The sequence below is a fragment of the Suricata suricatta genome, chromosome 11 (assembly GCF_006229205.1).
Source record: "Suricata suricatta isolate VVHF042 chromosome 11, meerkat_22Aug2017_6uvM2_HiC, whole genome shotgun sequence".
Taxonomy (NCBI): domain Eukaryota; kingdom Metazoa; phylum Chordata; class Mammalia; order Carnivora; family Herpestidae; genus Suricata; species Suricata suricatta.
In genome coordinates this window covers 37,872,922-37,894,370 of record NC_043710.1, presented here as the reverse complement: position 1 = coordinate 37,894,370, position 21,449 = coordinate 37,872,922, and the positions used below count along the sequence as shown (strand labels likewise).

Genomic DNA, 21,449 nt, shown 5'->3' with positions numbered 1-21,449 from the left:
TCTATGGATAGTTTTTTGAGGAACCTCCACACTGTTTCCCAGAGTGGCTGCACCAGTTTACATTCCCACCAACAGTGTAGGAGGGTGCCTGTCTCTCCACACCCTCGCCAGCATCTATAGTCTCTTGATTTATTCATTTTAGCCACTCTGACTGGTGTGAGGTGGTATCTCAGTGTGGTTTTGATTTGTGTTTCCCTGATGAAGAGTGACGCTGAGCATCATTTCATGTGCCTGTAGGCCATCTGGATGTCCTCTTTGGAGAAGTGTCTGTTCATGTTTTCTGCCCATTTCTCCACTGGGTTATTTGTTTTTTGGGTGTGGAGTTTGGTATCACCCTCTATTTTATGCCTTCATCATCTGTGTCACCAGCCTGGCTTATGAAGGTTCAAATCTATGATCCCTGCTCTCTGCTTCATAGTAGAGTGGTTAAGAGCACGGCCCCCAAAGAGAGAATGCTCATTCGCCTCCTGGTTTTGCTGTGTGATCTTGACAAGCATCTGCTCTTCTCTGTGCCCATTTCTTTCTCTGTGGCATAGACAGTGATGATACCTACCTCACAGGGGTGATATGAGGCTTACATTAGTCGATGCATGTCACTTACAACAGTACGTGGTATGTGCCCTATGTTAGCCATTGTTATTGTTTCTTTTCACTCCTTTGTAAAATAGTATCTTTTGGGATGAAATAGTATCTTGGTAGATTCAATTTAATGTCAAGTGGTCAGTATGTATAAAGCTGTCAGAGAGGGATTGTAATATGATCAGAAAGACTTCAGCTTCTTCCTATTTAAAATGAGCATAATAATATACACCTTCCAGGGTTGGTGAGGATTTCTTGGGATAATCATTGTTAAAGTGTCCAGCAGGGCCCCTCTCCCCATCCCAGCCTTGGTCAGGCCTTCTCAACCTTGACCGTCTGGACATTTTGACTGCATAATTCTTCATTGTGGGGGGCTGTCCTGTGCATTGTAAGACATTTATTTAGCAGCATTGTAGCCTCTACCCCCTAGGTGCCAGTAGCATCCTATTCCCTAGATATGACAACTAAAAATGTCCCCAGACATTGCCAGGTGTCCCCCGGGGGACTAATCTGTCTCCAGTTGAGAAGCACTGGGCTAGGTCTTGCTGCAGGCCTACAAGCACCTGGCACGGTCGCCACCTCCATTAGCCCACGTGCGTGTGCGGAAGGCAGATGCCGCATGTATATTAAAGCCCTTACCGTCTGTCAGCCATGTGCCAGGCAGTGGGTTCAAGGTGAACTCATTAGTAAGCCTGCTGTGGTAGTCCTTCAGAAGGTTCGCTTATGTCTGATTCAATTTCAGGTTGCAGACTTCAGTTTTCAAATTTCAATTACAGATTCGTTTCTGCAACTGTTTGTTTCTTGTGGCGTCATAGGATCCGGGGTTGAATCCTGATTCTCTTCCTTATTGGCTGTCTGATTTGAGTAGACTTATTTAACTTTTTTGAAACTTTTTCATCACTTTAAAAATGGAGGTAATAGGGGCCCCTGGGTGGCTCAGTCGGTTAAGCATCCGACTTTGGCTCAGGTCATGATTTTGTGGTTAGTGAGCTCAAGCCCGGTGTCAGGCTCTTTGCTGACGGCTCAGAGCCTGGAGCTTGCTAAGGATTCTTTGTCTCCTGTTCTCTCTGTCCCTCCCCCACTCCTGGTGTGTGTGTGTGTGTGTGTGTGTGTGTGTGTGTGTGTGTGAAAAATAAAAATAAATCTTAGGGGGAAAATGGAGATAAAAGCACTTATCCCTAGGCTGTTGTGGACATTAATGAGATAACCATGCAAAATGTGTAGCATGGTCCCTGCCATATGGGGAGCACTCCATAAATGACAGGCTTTGTTACCAGCACGGCATTGCCGTGGGGACCGGGGGCTCTGGGATGAATAAAACATAATCTCGGGTTCATCTGCACCTTGCAGATACAGCTTTGTTCAGTTAACACTTTCCCAGTTGTGCTCTAATATTTGGCAAGTATTGTTGGCTCTAATTTTGCAGTTGCTAGAGAGAGACGTGTATAATTTCTGTACCGATTTCACTGTGTTTCTGTCCCGTCCTCCCCTCAACAGACTCCTGTGTCATCAGCGACCATCCCAAAATACAGATCAAGAACTCAACTTTCTGCATGACTGCCTATCCCAACTTGACAATGGTTAACTTCACCAGCCAGGCCAATAAGACGTTTGTCAGTGGAAGTGAAGAGTACTTTAAGTAAGTTGTTTTTTGTTTTTTGGGGTTTTTTTGTAACTTGCTAAGGGAAACCCAGTGAATTAATGAATTTTCAAGTTGTGGCCGAGAGGGATGGGTGGCCCAAGGGATGGGTTGCCTCTGTCTGCACCCCGTACCTACTCGAGTGATCTGGGAGGAAGGTCTCTTTCCTGGTTGGACTTTTAAGAACAAATTGTGTGCCTGTTGGTTCTGTCGCTCCTCATGGTGAGGAAGAACACTGCAAAACCTTCAGCCAATGTGACTGAAGCAGACCATCAGTAAACTAGGTTTTCTTTTAATTTATTTTTATTTTTATTTAAATTTAATTTCTCACCAAATTAGCTAACATACAGTGTGTACAGTGTGCTCTTGGCTTTGGGGGTAGATTCCCGTGATTCGTTGCTTACATACAACACCCAGTGCTCATCCCAACAAGTGCCCTCCTCCATGCCCATCACCCCTTTTCCCCTCTCCCCTGTGCCCCCACTTCCAACCCTCAGTTTGTTCTCTGTAACAGTCTCTTATCATTTGTCTCCCTTGTTTGTTATTTTTCTTCCATCTAAACTTAAGAAGAGAGGCAAAAAGTAAGAAAACAAGTCACAATTTAGTTTAAAGAAGAACTCTCTCTCTTTTTAAAAACAGTTTTGTCTTACTTTTGTACTTTTTACATTTGTTTTTTCAGTCTTTGAGGATTGAAGCTCAGGAATACTAGGAAATCCTCAGCCACCACAAGAGGATTTAATAAAATTTATGGGATCATTTATTGAGGGAGATAAATGTAGACAGAGTTCAATGGAGGGTAAATAAGGGATGTTCTCCAGTTAAGCTTTATGTCGGGATTATAAACTCAAATGTGGCCAGGGACTTGGCAGGGAGGTTTTGAAATACAAACAAGATGAAAGAGAATGGTGGGGACTGTGGCAAACTGGGGAGCCCGTCTGCCATGAGAGAGGGTGGCGGCTCAGTTCCAGATGACAATGTCTTGTGGGAAGGTGGGCCAGTGTGGCTGGAGCTTCCATTTTGTAAGAGAAGGTGGAAATAAAATCCAATTTTTTATGTGTCTCTCCCATTTTAAATGTTAGCACATTCATCCATAAACAATGGGGCCAGATAAAATCCCCATGTCAGTGGACCCCTGGTTTTTGGCCTTTGCTTAGATAGTAAGAAGCGGTCATTAACATCTCCACTAGCTCTCCCATTTGCCACAGATTCCTACTCCGGTTTTCTCTCCTCTGTGCACTCAGAAGGGTCACGGTTGTTTCCTGCAGAACAGAAGTGAGAGTCACACTGAATGATAACCTAAGCTCTTTTGAAGATCATGTAGGAGCAGTGAGAGTGGGTCACCCTGATCATTGGGAAAGTGAGTCTGACTTGGTGGTTAGGTGAAATCTAATCACACATTCCATGTGGTTAGGTATATTATAAAGTGCTTTGTAAATTTGCTTTTGGTGGTCTTTACTTATTCTCTGGGACCAGTCTTTATTTCCAAGAAGATTTCCAGGAATCTTTTGGTGAGGGGGGCGGGGTCCCTTGTTAAAGCATGGGCTGTTGACATGGCCAAGGTGCCAGGTAATGGTTGCCTAAATGGTTTTACCCATCTGGGGAGTGGGGGTATGGGGGAGGGCTTTTCACTGCTTGGGAAACATGAGGGAGACTAGGCCCCTTCCACACATGGTCACTTTTACTCAACTCTTGAGCCCAGGTTGCCCTAGGGGTTGGGACTGAAAGAGGCTGGGGCTGAGTCACCATGGAGTATGGCCATCTCTGTTCCAAAAAGCATGGCCGTATGCTGCCGAACAGCCTCCAAGTGCATATGTGCTAGCTGCCAGAGGGCACCATTGCTAGCTAGGCCAGGAGTGGAGCCACCACCTTCACGTGCCTCTGCAGGTCGGGGTGCTCTGGGCTGACATTTCTGCAGTCCTCTAGAGTCTGGATTCCAGCTGGCCCTTTGTTCGGGTCACAGAAAGCTACAAGCGCAGCACTTTCACCCTGGTTTAGGCCTTGATCATTGCAGAGCTGAAGGGATCATCTGAATCATCACTCTGTGTCCCCAGGATGGGGGAGGAGACTGCTTGTGCCAGAACCCCCAATGCCCTTGGACTTTCACTTGTTCTGGGGCAGGTTCCAATGCCAGTAGAGCTGACTTACCCTTGTTGAGTGGCTGCCCAGGGCCATAATGGGCTTCCCAGAACATAATTAGAAACCTGGTAAATCCAGCTGGCCTCTGTGCTAATGTATGGAAATCAGCACATCCCTTACCCTGATCTCATCAGATCCCTAATGGGGGCAGTGAGGGGGGCTGGGGTTTATTCAAGGCCCCTGATCCTGCTGGGAGATGGAAGCCTGTAGACTGTCACCTCCCTCCCTCCTCCTTCCCCTCCCTGCTCTCTCTTTCCACCTCTTAGGTACTTTGTGTTGAAGATTTCTGCTGGAATTGAATATCCTGGGGAGATCAGGTGGCCACTAGCCTTCTGCCTCTTCCTGGCTTGGGTGATTGTGTATGCGTCCCTGGCAAAAGGAATCAAGACTTCAGGAAAAGTAAGAACTTGTATTTACTTTAAAAGGCCTGGGGCACCCAGGGGTGGTTGTTTTGTGGAGCTGCAAAAGAGCCCTGGAAAGAGAGTCAGGAGACATGTGCATGAATCCTGACTTTGGCCCTGAGCAGCTCTGGGATCTTGGGCAAGTGACTTCACTTCTGCCTGTAAAATGGAATAAATAACATGTTTCCTTCAGGGCTGTTTTAAGGATCAAATGAAACAAATGCACACAGAGCTCCTGAGTGATGGTGTGGTTACTGATTAGGTCCCTTCCTCTCCTGTCGGGGCTGCCACTTCATTCACCAGATGGGACCTACCTCGCATGATTGAGTCATTCTCCCTCACCTCCAGAATTAGTGATGCTGGCTTTTTGCTTCTTGGTCTGGCTGCCTATCTGCTGTTGCTTCTGCTGAGAAGCTGGAAAAAGATCAAAATTGTGAAGTGGATTCCTCCTCCTCACTCCCACCACCATGCTGTGGTCCTTTCATGCCCTTTTTGAAACCCCAGCCCAACTCTCTTCCACTTCCCATGCCCAGAGCACTAAATGATGATAATTCTGACTGCGAGATTTTGGTTGAGCATATATTTGGCCACTCTTGCTGATTAGTGGCTCGGCCAGCCCATTGGGAGACATTGGAATTCCCACCCCAAGCTCAGTCCCAAGGTACAGAGGCAAGGAGTCCAGGAAACCTTGGACACACTGGACGTTCTTGTAAGGGTCACACTGTTTTACCTCATGTCCCTGCTGCTTTAGGGAAACTCCATTAAACAGTTAGCCAGTCACTCAGTGACAACCAATGATACTTAATCATCCTCAGAGTCCATTTGCATGGGTTGGGATGAAACCCGATAGGTCTTTAAAGCCCTAGGAATGAGGCTCAGACCAAAGTTGTGGAGTTGATTTGGTCTGGGAATCCCAGCCAAGGCTTACTCTGGTTATATGCAAACAACCCAGTTTGGAAGGATCAGGCCTCAAGGGCACATGAGTCTTTGTCACTTCTCACCTCCCAGACAAGCTTCAAACCCCCCGACCAGGCACCCAAACCTGGCACCCATCAGCACAGAGGTGAGTCTGTCTTCTTCCTGGTGCATGGTCATGCTCATAGGTACCTTTTGATAACAACTCTTTCTGCAGCCCTACAGGGACTTGAACTGTGGACCCCAGCAGGATTGCTAGGATTACAGGAGGTAGTTGGTACACCTCAAATCACATAAGTTGGGGGAGAAGCAGACTGGGGGCCAGGAGACCTGGGTTCTAGTCCTTCGGGACTTCCCATGATGTCTGTTATCTAGAGACTTCTCTGTGTGGGTTCTGGCTGAGCTTCTGATTTTCTCTTAGTTTTATTTGTTTTTCTGCTAGAATGAAAAGCAGATTTTCCTTATCTTAACAATTGCAGAAGTCCTCAGTTTCCCCATTTCTAAAGTAAAGGCAATCAGGCTGGGTGATGTCTAAGACATCTGTCTGAACACTTGCTAGGTGAGTTGACCTCAGTTTTCCTGACCTCAGTTTTCCCTTCTATAAAACGAGAGCTGGGATCAGATGACCCCCAAGGAGGCTGCCAGGTCATAGACTAGACTGTTTTTCTAAGGTAGCAGGAAGATGGGGGGAAAGTTGACATGACCCTTATAACAATGACCTATGTGCCCTGAGGTTCTCCAACCCATTGCCTTCTGTGGCTTGGAACCAAGCCAAGTGATTGCTTAGCAAGACTGGCCAAGCATTTTTCAAACAAAATCTCACTGGCAAGATTGTCACCTACAACTTGAGATAGAGACAGGACAACCTCACCATGATTGAAGGGGCCAGACAGGTCTCCAGCAGACAGATCTCTAGCAGGATAAGCTAGAAGAGGTGACTGCAGGAGAGGAGGTGATAGATGAGGAGGAAAAACAGTGGCCCTGTTGGTGACCTGGGGAAGGATGGCCTGCTGGCTCTAGACTCAGATCAATCTGAGTTCAAATCCAGCCTTGATAGCTTTCACATTGTGTAACTCTGGACCAACTATTTGACCCATGGAACCTCAGTTTCTGCATCTGTAAATTGGGGATAACAGTACTTACCACATAGGGCTGTTCGAAGGATTAAGTGAGGTCGTAGAGATATAATACCTGGCGTCTGTGGGAAAGAGGAAGAGAGAGGGAGCTTGTTGAACACCGTGTGCCGGGCACTGTGCTAACCGCTACACACACATTAGTCCATTCAATCTACACAACAGCAGATTGAATAAACAAGGACATTTATTCCCATTTTATGTAAAGAGAAGGTGGGGTGCATCAAGGTAGAGGAGACTGCCTGAGGTCCCACAGCTTTTAAGTAGCAGTGGTGGGATTTGAACCTGCCTCTGTTTCCCTTTAAAGCCTGGACTTTGTCCACTACACGACATCCTTTCCCCGGGAGGGGCTGTTAGGAAGAGATGGGAATGCAGAGTTGTGGAGCCCCCGTTGGCACAGAGGAGATAGAAGTCCCCCTGCTGGGACCCAGGACCCTTGTCCTCCCACCCATCTTGCTGCCATCAGCTGTCACTGCCGGGGGCGCAAGTCACAGAGGCATCTGGGCCTCGGTTTTCACGTCTACAAACTCAGGGGTTAGAATGAATATGCTCCAAGGCCCTTTAGCTTGATTAGTCCGTGACAGCTGGTTCTTTCTATTGATCTAGAATTTAATCCTTGGTGCTAGATTTTACAGGTTTTCTGGAATGGGAATTTTTGAGGAACGCTGAGTAGGTAAGCTTTTCTTTTAGATCTGCTAACGGCTCATTCTGCTTCATTGAGAACATTTGCCAACTAGGGATCAATGATCAATTATTTTTAAATGAGGAATGCCACCAGAAATCATGAATATGATTTATTATCCTGCCTTGGGGTGGCAGGCATTGACCATGGAGTATTGCTTGGAAGCCAAGGTGAATGCTATTGCTCCTCCTTATGACAGGCTCCTTTCTGACTGAGATTCTATGAAGACTGTCATTTCTAAGCAACAGAGAAGTTCACCTTCTCCCGCAGCAAGAGGAGCTCAGTTCCTCTTGTTCAGGGCTGTCAGAGACCAAAATGGCCTGTTGCTTCCTATGAGATCTCAGTTTCCCATTGAGGAGCTTGAATTCCAGGGGCAGGGGTGATAGCAGGCAGCCTGAAGGTTAAATGCAGCCCATCTGACCTTGGGCCCCCCTCTGCCTGAGCGTCATGGCAACAAACCAAAGTAGCCTAATTAGCTAGCGCAGGCTGGTGGGGACCTTACCTGACTACCTGTTCGGGGCTCCTGCTGTGATGGGGACGCTGCCAGGTGTCTGGCCAGCAGGCTCAGATCAACTAGTCATTGTCACTCCTGCCAAATATAACTCATTACTGTTGGAGCTTAGTTCCTTTGACAATATATCCTGAAAGCAAGTGTTTTCTGATGCTCCCCCTTCCCCCAACACAAGCTGTGCATGACGCCTCCATGTACACCTCACTCATATTTAAATCTAAATCCTCAGGATTTTCAGTTCATCAGGACCGCCATTTCCGAAGTGAGCACATTAACCCATGCACCAGGGCCTGGAGCTGGGGGAGGCCAGCAAGTGCCTAGGGTGGCAAAATTTAAGGTGACGCTCACTCTCAGGCTCCAGCAAGTGTGGGACTGGCCCCTGAGAATGAGTGCCTCCTAAAATATTGCACCCTTAGTGCTTCCCTCGCCTCACCCCAGTCCCAGCTCTGCCCATCCCATTTCTGATCTTAATTGCCTTAATGACCTTAATGGGAAGAAAAAAGGCTTTGCAATTAGAAAGCTTAGAGAGACCTTAAGTGAGATATTTAGCTCCTTGTGAAATAGTTAATCTGAGTTCTGTTTCATGTTCTGCAAAAGGGGGCTACTAACAGCTGATTTCTGAGGGAGCTCCAGAAACAGTCTATGCAGTCTCCAATAGTCAGATGAGAGCAGGTGTCTCAGCCGGGTAGACTGGTGCCAGTCTGGGAGTTTTCTTCTTCTGGCCTCTGCTGCCGGAGTCACCTCTTCTCCCCTGCCTCCTTCCATCCTCACTTCCCACTAGCCCCTGTGGTCCGGAGGTGAAAAGGATATCCCTTAGTTGTCGCCTGCCCTACTGTCTTGGAGGGGTGAGGAGTTCAGGTTAGTCAGGATCATCCCTGCACCCAGCTGCATCCCATAGCCTGCAGGACAGCCCAGCCCTCCTGAGGCAGGCGATTTTCTCCTGAGGCCTCAGGTACCTTCAGGTTTCATGGTCTATGTGTGGGAGGGTTTCACTTCAGGGGAAAGAGAGAGGTGGGCTTGGTGGGGTTGGGAGGAGGTGGGCTGCCCTTCCCCACAGCCCCTAATAATCACGTTGTCCAGGCAAGGGCGGCAGGGAGGCTGCAGAGGCCCCCGGATCAGTGGAGGCAGCAGTGAAGGGAAAAGACACCCATCCCTGGTCTAGCCAGAAGGAAAGAGTTGACCTTGACGGTAGGTTGAGTTTAGAGGAAGCAATCGCTCCTCTGGTTTCCTTAACCTGCAGCTTTCGGGCAGTGGCAGCTCCACCCTTTCAGCAGCTGAGGCCAGAAATGTTGGGCTCATCCGTGGCTCCTCTCTCTCTTCTCATTCACATTGAATTGACAGGAAATTCTGTAGCTCTTCCACTAAAACAGTATCTGCTGTCTGAGCACTTCTCCCAGTGGCACTGAAACACCCTGGGTGGAGTCATCATGGTGCCCGGGACCAGGAGTACAGTGCAGCCTCCAAGCTGCTGGCCCGGCACCTACTCTTGCATCCTGTTGTATACTCGAAGCATAGCAACCGGATGCTGGTGGAAATGTTCGATCCAAATCCCTACAGTAGCTCCCCATTTCCCACAGTAAAGTCCCCATGAAGCTCTGCATGATCTGTCCCCACTCTTCACCCCCTTCTCTGACTTCCTCTCCTACCTGTGCTCCTGCTAGCACACTGGCCTCCTTGCTGTTACTAGAAGTCAGGAGCACTCCTTGGGGCCTTTATTGCAGCCCTATCTAGAATGTTTACCCGCATACCCAGCTGGGTCACTCTCACTTCTTTAAAGTCCCGCCCAGCTTCTCAATGAGGCCTTCCTGGCCCACCCGTTTCAATATGGCCATCCTCCCAACCATCCTCCCCAGCATGCCCTGCCCTCCTTCTACCCTGCTCTACTTTCTACTTTCTTTTTTTTCCAGTACACTCACTACCTTCTAACCTGTCACAGATAATATGATTATAGTATTCCTATTGGCTAGGATAGGAAGATCCTAGCTAGAATGTAAGCTGTTTGAGGCCAGGGTTCTTTGCTGGATTTCCTGAACTACCCAAATGCTTAATGAAATGACCGTAAGATATATCTTTTTTTTTTTTAAGTTTATTTATATTGAGAGAGAGAGTAAGCATGAACAGAGCAGGAGGAGAAAGAGAGGGAGAAAGAGAATCTCAAGGAGGCTCTGCACTGTCAGTGTAGAGCCCGATGTGGGTCTTGAACTCAAAACTGTGAGATCATGACCTGAGCTGAAGTTGGATGCTTAATGGGCTGAGTCACTCAGGCGCCCCAACCCCAAGAGCTATATCTTAATCTCAATCGGAACCTTCCCTGATCCCACCTCTGCAAGTCCCTGAATTTGTCCTCATCCCCTGAAAACTCAGTGCCTGCTGGTCATGCCATTCTGGACCCCCAGCCAGGCCCTGAAGTCTATGCAGCCAGTGTATGGTGGTGTCTCTGTTTCTCTTCCTGGGCACAGGTGCTCCAGGTACCCCGGGGGGAGGACCACAGGTGGGAATGTGGGAATGGGGAGGCTCTAGACTGACAGTGCTTGCCTAGCTGGCTGTATGCACCCATGTCAACATAAGAGAGGGTTTGCAGGGAGCCTCATCCTTTTAAGGTCTTTTGATGCTTTCTGGGGCCTCAACTGGCTTGTGCGCAGAGGGTTGTCAGTGTTATTAAATTTAGGACTGGCATAATTCCCAGGTGAGACTTAAGGGGTGCTTCTGTTTCCAGCACTACTTTGTGCAAATCACCTTATACTCCTCCAAGAGTCCCATGAGAAATTTGCTGACGTTACCACGACTTTGCAGGTGTGGGCACTGAGACTCAGAGGAGTTAAGTCATTTACCAACTGGCCTAGCTCGTAAGTGATGGGGCTGGGATTTGAACTCAGGCTCAGAGGATGGGATCCTGATCCCGAGCTCTTCCCTTACCCAGATGTTTGATTGACAGATAAGTCCCATCCAAAACCACAGTCCCCATGCACTGCTGATGTTACTTCTAAATGTTTCTTGACTCTGTCCCTCCCTCTCATCCAGAGTGCAGGAGCATCCTTCAACTGACATTCAAGGTCTCCCATGCTGTGGTCTCCTCCCAGTGCCCCTGTCACTCTTAGCCCTCACTCTATGCCATCCCAATAGTGAGTCATTGGACCTTTGCCCTCACATGACTGCCTTCCCACTTTCCTTCTCCATCTTCCACCTCATCTCACCTCCTGAAGTTGTATTTGGCCTCTACATCTGGCTCAGGAGTCCTCTCCATGAATCTTTTGGTAAACCCTCAGGTTGAGTACAATGCCTCCCCCAAACTTCGTAGCATCCAGGATGAAATGGTGTGGCCCATTGTGCAGACATTGTCTCTGGGTCATGCAGGTCCTGGGTCCCTTCATCTTTACTCCTCTACCACCTGGCACACACCTGGTTCATAGCAGACCATCAGTAAATACTAGTTGAGCTTTACTGCACTGAATGGCCATCTGTTATAAATCAGGCTATGCTAGTTAATCCACAAAATGATTTTAAGAAAGCTGTTATTGTGCCCAGTTTACAGATGCAGAAACAGATTCAGAGAGCTTATGAGCTTGTTGAAGCTCTCAAGGCTACTCAGTATTGGACATGGGATTTCATTTGAACCCAAATGTTTCTAAGATCATGCTCTTCCCACCTCGCCAGGCTGCCTCACCTAGGGTGTCTGTGTAAACAAGGATGGAAAGATGAAGCTAAAAGATTCCTCTCTAATGGTGGATTTGGGGTCCTCAAGTAGAGGGTGGGCTTGAAGTTAGGGAGGAGGGAGGCTCCTGGCCTTCCTCCCTCAGTAGTTCCTCAAGGAGATGTCCCCACAGCAGCTGGGTGTGGTAAGGTGGCCCCAGCCTTCTGCACTGCAGCCCACTCACCTACAGCTGTCCCCCCACAGACTTTATTTCGGGTTCTCTCTGATCTTGGGTCCTGCTGCCTTCCCTGTGTCCCCAGCCCTGGCGGAGTTTGGGGACAGCTACCGTGGCGTCCTCACGGTCAGGAGCCCGTGTCCAGATGACAGATCACACTCCACTTCTGTTGATGCCTTTTTGGCACAGACACATCTTGCAGGCAGGCTCATTCCGGTCACGCTTTCCTTCCAGGTGGTGTACTTCACGGCCACATTCCCGTATGTCGTGCTGGTGATCCTCCTCATCCGAGGGGTCACCCTGCCCGGAGCTGGCGCTGGGATTTGGTACTTCATCACACCTAAGTGGGAGAAACTCACGGATGCCACGGTGGGCTTATGCTTTCGTTCACAACCCTGGGATGAGTCCTGCTCTGGGACAGTTTGACAAAAGGGGTCAGACTCCCTCCCACATGGTATCTTGCTGTCCACATTTACAAGGTCCTGATCACCTTGGACTATTACGTACTCAGGAAATCTTTAATGAGAAGTGGGCAGCCGGGGGTTTTCTGGTCCCTGGAGTGGTTGTCCTGCGTAACTGTCCTATAGCCGGGGTTGAGGTGCAGGCTAAACTGAAGAATGCGGTGCCCGTAATAGCATTGGGCCGCCTCACACCACTCATCGGGTACTAATTATAGTGTGCTGGGAATGGAGTTTTGCTGGTGGAAAATAATAGCACTTAGGCAAACCACAGCAATGATAACTTAAAGGGCTCAGACACATTTGCAGACTTGAGGCACAGCCACAGGGAGCCAGCACACACTTGGACTTCTTTGCATATTCTGTACAGGAATATCTTACTCTCAGATTCCCAATCTGAAAACCTCCAAATGAGGGGGTGATCATCTCATAAGTGAATTTACTCACCTTTAAAGAAAAATCAGCTTGTACACAGTATTTTAAGAACACATAGCTTGGATTGGGTTTGACTGCATATAACCACACCAGATAATGACAATGTGAACAAGAAAAGTTTATTTCCCGTTTATGCACTGAAGTGGCCCAATGTACATAGTGAAGCCACTGGTTGGATGGCTTCATAGAGTCCTCTGTCTCTGTCATCACTGACTGGCTTCCGTTTAGTGGCCAGGACCCCTCCCACCATATCACATTCCAGGTGGCACAAAGCGGGTGAGAAAAGAGCTGGAAACAGGTACCCTCCCTCTCTTAAAATGAAGGAGAAACCCCAGAACTCTACATTACATTTGTTTTTCACATCATTGGTCAAAAACTAAATCATAGGATAATCTTCTTGTAACTACATTTCCCCGTGAAGCTGGGAGGTGGTCCTTTCACTGGACGAATGGCTGTCTTTACATAAAACCACGGCTCTGTTACTCAGGAGTGTGGGACAGCAGATGCCGGGGTCCGTGCAGACTTCCTGCACACACTTGAACTTTCTCTTTGCGTATATTAAGTACAATTTAAAAACTGGATTTAGGGGCACCTGGGTGGCTCAGTCAGTTAAGCGTCCGACTTTGGCTCAGGTCATGATCTCACAGTTCGTGGGTTTGAGCCCTGCATCGGGGTCCATGCTCACAGCTCAGAGCCTGGAGCCTGCTTCTGATTCTGTGTCTCCCTCTTTCTCTGCCCCTCCCCTGCTCATGCTCTCTCTCTCAAAAGTAAACATTAAAAATTAAAGAAAAATGTTTAAAAAATAAAAATAAAAACTGGATTTAATTTCTAAAAATGATGGGAGGTCTGTTATACAAATCATAGAAACCTCTAGTTCTAACTCCTGAGTGGCCATCTGGAGTTTTATGGGAACAATTAAGAGAAATCACCAAGAGAACCAAGAGGCGATGGCAGCCAAGTTCAAGGAGTTTATGGCGCCATATAATCCACTGTGCTGAGGCACAGCTGGTTTTACTCAGGCGAGGAGCTGCAGAACTTCAGAGTTTTAATAGCAGCTGTGATCTGTGAGGATGTCTATTTAAGAAGGTAATTACTTTGTACCCATGAAGACATTTTGCTGTTCCAGTTGTTTTTTGAGCGTGTATGGAGCCAGAGAGAGGGCTTGCCCTTTTGGTTCAGTTCTACGTGGCAGGACGTACAAGCATGACCTCTGTGTGTAGCTTGGGTTCCCCCCCTTCGATGAGAATGGAGGTATAACCTCCCAGGGACTTACTGCCCTTTCTTGACTTCCCGCACCAACGATGTATGTTTCTCATTTAAGTTGGTGCTGAATTCATCTTTTTTCCTGGCTGCCTTTCCCCTGGGGAGATGATGTGGCACTGACATTGGGAGACTCCCCTCCACTCCTCCAGTGACCTTGGATCTTCTCCCCTTTTGCCTCCCAGGTATGGAAGGATGCTGCCACTCAGATTTTCTTCTCCTTGTCTGCCGCATGGGGAGGCCTGATCACTCTCTCTTCTTACAACAAATTCCACAACAACTGCTACAGGTAGGTGGAGGCACTCCATATCCCAGAGGTGGCTGCTGAGGGGGAATAAGCTCTGGGGACAAATCAATAAGTCATCAGACACCTAAGGCCACACCACGCCCTCACAGCTTAACCTGAGGTAGAGCTGGAGGGTCGCCTCTGGCATAGAGGGAGCCACTTGCCAAGGCCTTCCTGCTGGCTTCTGGTGGCCTGGACCCCAACTGGCAGTGCCGCCTCTGACACATGGGCTCACTGGCCCTTTGCACGACGGGGTTGAGCCTCCCCAGAGATCGCTATGCAGCTGGCTGTGTCCTGGGATCGTCATCTGTGAGCTGTCTAGTCTATGGATACTGTCATATGATAGACCCTGATGCAGTGTGGCCACTGTCACTTGGCAAATACATTTCCAGAGACCCCGGTAAGAAAGGAAGCAAGGTACAGCAGCTAGAGAACTCCGCTGATGACTCTATTAATTCATGGGATTTTAGTAGATGTGTTGGGCATCTTTCCGCAGTGTATATGTGCATTGAATCATCAGGTTGTACACTTTAAGTGTATCACAGATTGTATTTGTCAGTTATACCTCAGTAAAGCTGGAAAAAGAATGCAAGATTTGAGTCTCCCTTCCAGATCTTTTAATCAGAGTATTTGGAGGTGGAGTGTGCCCAGGAATCTCCATATCCAAAGAGGACCCTCAGGAGATTCTGATACTTAGTGATATTGAGAGCATTTGGGTGATGTGATGTTAGGGATGCCCAAAGATCTCCACCTGGGAAAGCCTGGATAGCTCCTGGAAGAGGTGATGTCCAAAAGTCAAATATGTCTATGATGAGCAATAAATAACACTGTCTATTCTCTTGGTGAGCTGATTTAAAATAGAAAGGAAAGGAAGGAGAGAGGAAAGAAGGCAGGAAGAAAGGAGACAGGGAGGGAAGATAGGAAGGAAGGAACGAAGGAAGCCAGTCCCAGAGTCAGATGAACTTGGATTTGAATTATGACTGCACCATTCACTAACACCTGAGACGTGGGCAAGATACCTCCCATCTCTGAGCTTCTTTTCTCTCATCTATAAATTACAGATTATGGTATTTTGTGGGGAGGTAAGAGATGATGTATGCAAAGTTCATATGACGATATTTCGCATATAATAGGTACTGAATAAATGGCAGCTGTCATTATTATCATTATTATTTTCTAATAATGTATGAGATATTTTGTGAATGAAGAGGAAAAGATTATAGTTAAACTGTGACCTCAGATGGCTGGGATGGCTTCATGGAGGTGAGATCTCTACTGGGCCAAGTTTCAGCAGGTGCAGGGGAGGTGGGAGTATTTCAGGTGGCAGGAACAGCTAGAGGTGGGAAGGAGCCTGAACGTGCTGGAGATGTGAGGTAACAGCAGGTCCGTGGGGCTGGAACAGAAGGTGTGGGCGCATGAGGCTAGAAGGAGATGGGCCTGGGCTGGGCTGAGGCCAGGGTGGAGACAGCTTTTGTGCTAGCTTGCTGGGGCTGCCGGAACAAACACCGCAGAGTGCGTGACCTGAACAACAGAGAGTAATTGTCTCACAGTGCTGGAGCCTAGAAGGTCAAGATCGAGGTGTTGGCAGGGTTGATTTCTTCTGAGGCCTCTCTGTTTAGCCTGTTGATGGCCTTCTACTCCCTCTGGGTGTGCCTCTGTGTCTTCCTTGTTAGTCATTTTGGTTAGGTCTCACTCTAATGATCCCCTTTTAACTGAATTACCCATATGAAGACCCTGTCTCCAAATACAGTCACATTCTGAGGAGCTGGAATGTTAGAAATTCATGAATTTGGGGGCACACAGTTCAGCCCATAATGGCTGGAATACCAACTAAGTTGTGTGAACTTTGGTCACGGCTGCTCATGAACTTATGACCCGAGAATCAGTCTGAACACTGTTCACTGTCCAAGGTTGCCCATGGCTGTGTGCTTTGGTAGAAAGGAGGCTTGGTGGTGTGGCAGAAAGAACACAGGGCTGAGGCAGGAGGTTGGATTCAAATCCTGACCCACCATTAATAAGCCCATTTCCTTCCCCTGCACCTCAGTTTCCTCCTCAGTAAACTAAGAGGCCAGACAAGATGGGTTGTTTACTGAGCACTTGCTCTGTGCAGAGCATCACATGGTTCTGTCCTCACACCACCTGTGAGAAAGCTGGGGTCATTGCCACCATTTAAAATCACGGAGGAAGGAAGTGATATGACCAACAGGGGAGAGAATCGGGTTTTGAATCGTTTCTGAGGCTCCGTCTAGCTTGACCTCTCTTTTGAGTCTGTCCAGGTTGGCTGGACAGGTAGGCTGGGAAACTGCAGTCATATTGCCAGCAGAGGGCGCTGGCATGAAGGCAAAGAGCTGGCCTCCTCACTTGCCTCTACTGGGCTTTTGTGTGCTCCACCCCAAGCTGTCCTCAAACCCCGGTGGCATTTCATGGTCCCACTGCCTTCTCTTCTCTCATATATGATTCCTGTCCTGGACTCCTTGAAAGGCTCCATCCCCTTCGCTTCTGCTCTGATGGACAGTCTTGCCTCTGCTACTTGGATGGGGGAGCCCTGGTTCTAGAGCACGTAGAACTAGACTCTTGACCCAGAAGCCCGGGTCAAGGGCAGTTAGGAAAAATCTTTGGTCAAGATTGGTTGCTCCTTCCCAGCCCACAGTGACAACATGTCTAGAAATGGGCGTGTGCACACATACCCAGGTACATACCAACACAGGGCCACACGTTTGTATGTCCTTCTTCTTGTCCCTTCCTACTCACAAAGCACACCTAATGTCAAACTCTTGTGTCTCCCCAGGGACACTCTAATTGTAACCTGCACCAACAGTGCCACGAGCATCTTCGCCGGGTTTGTCATCTTCTCCGTTATTGGCTTCATGGCCAATGAACGCAAGGTCAACATTGAGAACGTGGCGGACCAAGGTACGGTGCACTTGTCACCCTGCAGGACAGGCTCCGGGCTCCCCTCAGAGCTCCTGACCTCAGCTCCCCTAGGAAGCTGGCTTTCTGGAAGAGGAGGGATGGTGGGACAGCCCAGCCCCGCCTGGCGAAGAGACTCAGACAAGCTTGAGTAGGAAGCTCATGCAGGGTTAGAGCTGGCCAGTTCCTAACCAGAGGGGTTGGTGTAGAAGCCTGGTTCCTGCTTCCTCTCCTCGCTTCTGTTTCCCCTCTCCTCTCTTAACGCAGTTCCAGCCTGCGTAAGTAAGACCTGTACCTGTTACACCTGTCAAGGGAAGGCGAAGGATTCTTTAGGCCCTGGAGCTGGCGTGGACACGGCCCACTGCACGATGGCCTCTCTCGCAGAGGGCTCTGTAAAAGCCCAGGGCCGTTGCCTACCCGGAGCCCTGGCTTCAGAGCATCTTTTCCTGATAAAGCGTTTTCTGGTGGTTGGGTCAGGTGTGTGCTAAGGGCCTCTTGCTTAGTTAGCAGTGCAGGCCTGCATTTTTTAGCCCCAGAGAGTGGAAAGGCTATAGGGTGGTGGTAGGAGGGATGTAGAAAAAATGTTTACTTTCTATCCAAGTGATCCTTATATTAATGGCTAACATCTATATGGTACTTTTGAGTGTACACAGAGCTTTCATTTTCATCTCATTTAATCTGTATTTCTAGCATAGCATTTTTGTAGTGTTTAATATTTTTATTTAACTCGTTATTTCCTCCCAGACTTACTCCACAAAGGATTCTGTGATTAAGGGATTTGACCATGACTGTTGCCTGTCATTACAATCATTCTCTAATCAGATGTTTGTAAGATACCTTGGTGTCAGAACCGCGTTGGGGACCTTGGGGACATTACAGTCCAGAGGGTGTCCCCATGAGCAGCTTCTCTGTGCAGTTGGCTTCCTTCAAAGAGCTCACTGCGACTCTCATATATTGGCTCCAATGTGAGCACATGAGGCAACTAAGCCCTAGAAATGTCACCTCCACGGCTGTGGGCTCTCTGCTGACTCCCCAAGGGTAATTAATTAGGGTGTCAGTGGTGCTGCTGGAGCACAGTTTGCCTCAAAGAGTTAAAGAGCTGGCGTACTCCAGGCGGGTAATTACCTCTCCCAGGAGGGAATGTTAACCTCCTGGGCGTTTGGTTCTTCTGCACTGCTTTAAATTAGATTTGCGGAGTGAATGCCCCTTCCCAGGTGAGACCGCTTAACTCCCTGGGGAGCAGGGAGGGGAGGGGAGGGGAGGGGAGAGCAGGCCTGTCCTCGGGGTGCCTGTGCACCGCAGCTGTCCTCATTTCCTCCAGCACGGAAGCTGGAGCAGGGAGGTCCTCCCCACTTCCTACAAGATCTCAAGTGTCTGTGATTTTATGTGACATTCCTGAGCTCATGGCGAGCCAGTGGTCATGTGTGATTCCCGAGCTGTGGGGCCACTTTAGTTAACTCTTCTGAGCTCTTTCCTGCCCCAGGAAAAGGATTTGGAGGCACAAGTCGCTAAAATCCAAACAGAATTTTGTTTTTTCCTTTACAGAGAAAGACTAGGACAATTGCCTGTGTTTTTTCTGAAAACGTCCCCTTTCCAGATTTTTTTCACTTTCTCTGATTTAAACGGGGAGAAGAGCACTTCTTACAGGTTCTAATATGTTAATCTCTCGTTGTCACTGGCACAGGGAGGGGGCGTCTCATTCCGCATGGGGGAGTGGGCACAGCTCATGAGGCCTCCTGTCAGACCCCCTGGGGCAGCTATCCCTTCAACTGGGTTTACCCACATTCCTAAATGTGATTGGCAGGATGTCTGATTTTCTCAGGGATGAGGGAGGCTCTGCAGAATCTGGGACAGGCATCCAGGGTTGGGCCACCTTGACAGGCGGACATTAGGTACATTTTTGCTGACCCAACATTAGTAACTGCGTTTTGCTCTTTAGTCCACGAGGGAAATGGAGTGTGCCCTCCAGCGCCTGGCCTATACTGCCCCCCAGTGGGAGAGGAGAGGAACAGGACTCGGTCTCTGTGGGACATAAGAGCCTCATTGGGGAAAACTGCTGGGGCTCAGTCAACCCATTTTTTAGGGGGTGGGGGGGGCGGAGGAAAAAAACCCCTGAACTCTACAAAGTAGTATTAAAATGTATCCTAAAAATCCACTTCCCAGCCACCTTAGATAAACCACGTTTGCTGAAAGTGATGCCTCACCTGTGTACTTTAGGGAGGCAGAGGTAATTGAAGCAGGCCGAATATTTTGAAACCATTTCCTGCCCCCCTGAAAAAGCAGTACAGCCCAAAGGGCCAAAGCCCGTTAAAGCAATCGACCAGGTCCTCCCGCCATGGCCGTTTCAAGACCTTCTTGTCTGCTTTATAGGCCCGGCTGTCACCAGAGCACTGAACTGGATTCCTTAGTGTTCTGCATTTGAGACCTATTTTGAACTGTGGTTTAATACAGACTTTTATGGTTCACATAGGGAGCCTTCAGAGGCTGGCTGTACCGTCTGTTCAATAAATGCATGAAGCGAGGGTATCTTAGGCATTCAAGGCTTTATCTTTTAAATACCCCAAGGCCCTCGGCAACATTAGGAACTAACAACCTGATAAATTCCAGTTTAAAAAAGTGCTGTTATGCTTGAGTTATAAAAACTCCAGGTGCTACAATATCTGGTTTCCAAGCGTGCTCTGGCTGTGGATTAACCTGGCATTCACTTGTCTCTGCCCATTATCATTTCGTTTTCTGTTTACAAGGACATCTGTACCTGCCGGGTCTTTATCAGTCGTGGGTCACAGTAATCTTCCCAGTGAGGCTGTGAGGCGGGTAGGAATGTCTGGCAGGCTTTGGCAGAGCAGAGAAACAGCAGTTCAGACATCCTGTGCCAAGACCATGTGTTATATTTGCAGAAAACCCTGAATCAGGACCTCTAATTTCCAAGTGCATTGTCCACTCATAATTAAAGTGCATATTCTGTGAGTTTTGATGATGTGCAAGGCCCTGATCTCAGTGCTGTGCCTGTGCTGTGTCATTTGTTCTTAGAAACACCCTGCGAGGTGCTTTTGTTATTCCCATTTTACAGATGGGCAAAATTAAGGCTTATAGACATGAACTGGCTTGTCTAGGGTTGCATAGCTGGTAAGTCCTGGAGTCTGAATTTGGACCCGGATCTGTCTGACCATTAGAGTCCAATCTCTCTTTACACTTACATAGCTGGTAAGTCCTGGAGTCTGAATTTGGACCCGGATCTGTCTGACCATTAGAGTCCAATCTCTCTTTACACTGTGCCTCGCAGCCCCCTCTCTCCAACGAATTACCCATGGATTGATGTAGCCCTATCTTTACCAAGCCTTTGAAGGCAAGATAATAAAAGCAGTAGATAGATTCATGATTTATTCAAAAGGCTTCTCCTAGAGGAGTGACTTGGAGGAAAGATAGTGAAAGGGAGGAAAGAATGTCATTCTGGGCATGGTCTAACCTAGAGCGCGTTTCTCAGCCTTGGCATTATTATTATTTTTTTAAATTTTTTAGTGTTTTATTTATTTTTGAGAGAGAGAGAGAGAGACAGAGAGGCAGTGTGAGCAGCGGGGAGTGGGGAGGTCAAAGAGAGAGGGAGATACAGAATCCGAAGACAGGCTCCAGGCTCTGAGCTAACTGTCAGCACAGAGCCCAACGTGGGGCTTGAACCCACGGACCGTGAGATCATGACCTGAGCCGAAGTCAGATGCTTAACTGACTGAGCCACCCAGGTGCCCCACTCAGCCTCAGCATTACTGACATTTGGGTTGGATAATTCTTTGTTGTGGGGACTGTCCTGTGTGTGCATTGAGGGATATTTAGCAGCATCTCTGGCCTCTGGCCTCTAGATGTCAGTAATCACCCCCCACCCCAGTAGTGAGAGCCAAAAATGTCTCCAGATATTGCCAAATGTCCCCTGGGTCAGGGGAGAGGGCCTAAACTCACCCTTGGTTCAGAATCACTGTTCTACAGGGTAATTATTCTATATGCTCCCCAACCCGTCAACACAAAGATGGGGGTTTGTGATATATGTGTGGGATGCAGCCTGGCCTTGGAGTCTGAGTTCCTGCTTTGGCACTATTTTTAGCCTCACCTCTGAGTTCGCTGAGGTGTGGACCTGATTCTCCTAGTCCTTCCCTTCAAGGAGCTGAGGTCTAACTAAAGAAATGGAAGGAGATAAGTAAAAATAACCAGTGGAAGGAACATATAACAGGTCTGTGGAGAGGCCCCTG

At 48.3% G+C, this 21,449-nt stretch overlaps 1 protein-coding gene across 1 annotated transcript in view; it reads left to right on the top strand.

Annotated features, from left to right (window-relative positions):
* The window catches only part of SLC6A5 (solute carrier family 6 member 5), a 51,577-nt gene that overhangs the window by 13,777 nt on the left and 16,351 nt on the right, over positions 1-21,449 (top strand). Inside the window, exons 6-10 of the mRNA XM_029915557.1 lie at positions 2,077-2,218; positions 4,621-4,753; positions 12,097-12,231; positions 14,201-14,304; positions 17,090-17,214. Coding sequence (XP_029771417.1) covers positions 2,077-2,218; positions 4,621-4,753; positions 12,097-12,231; positions 14,201-14,304; positions 17,090-17,214 — 639 coding nt within the window. The remainder of the gene's footprint in view (positions 1-2,076; positions 2,219-4,620; positions 4,754-12,096; positions 12,232-14,200; positions 14,305-17,089; positions 17,215-21,449) is intronic.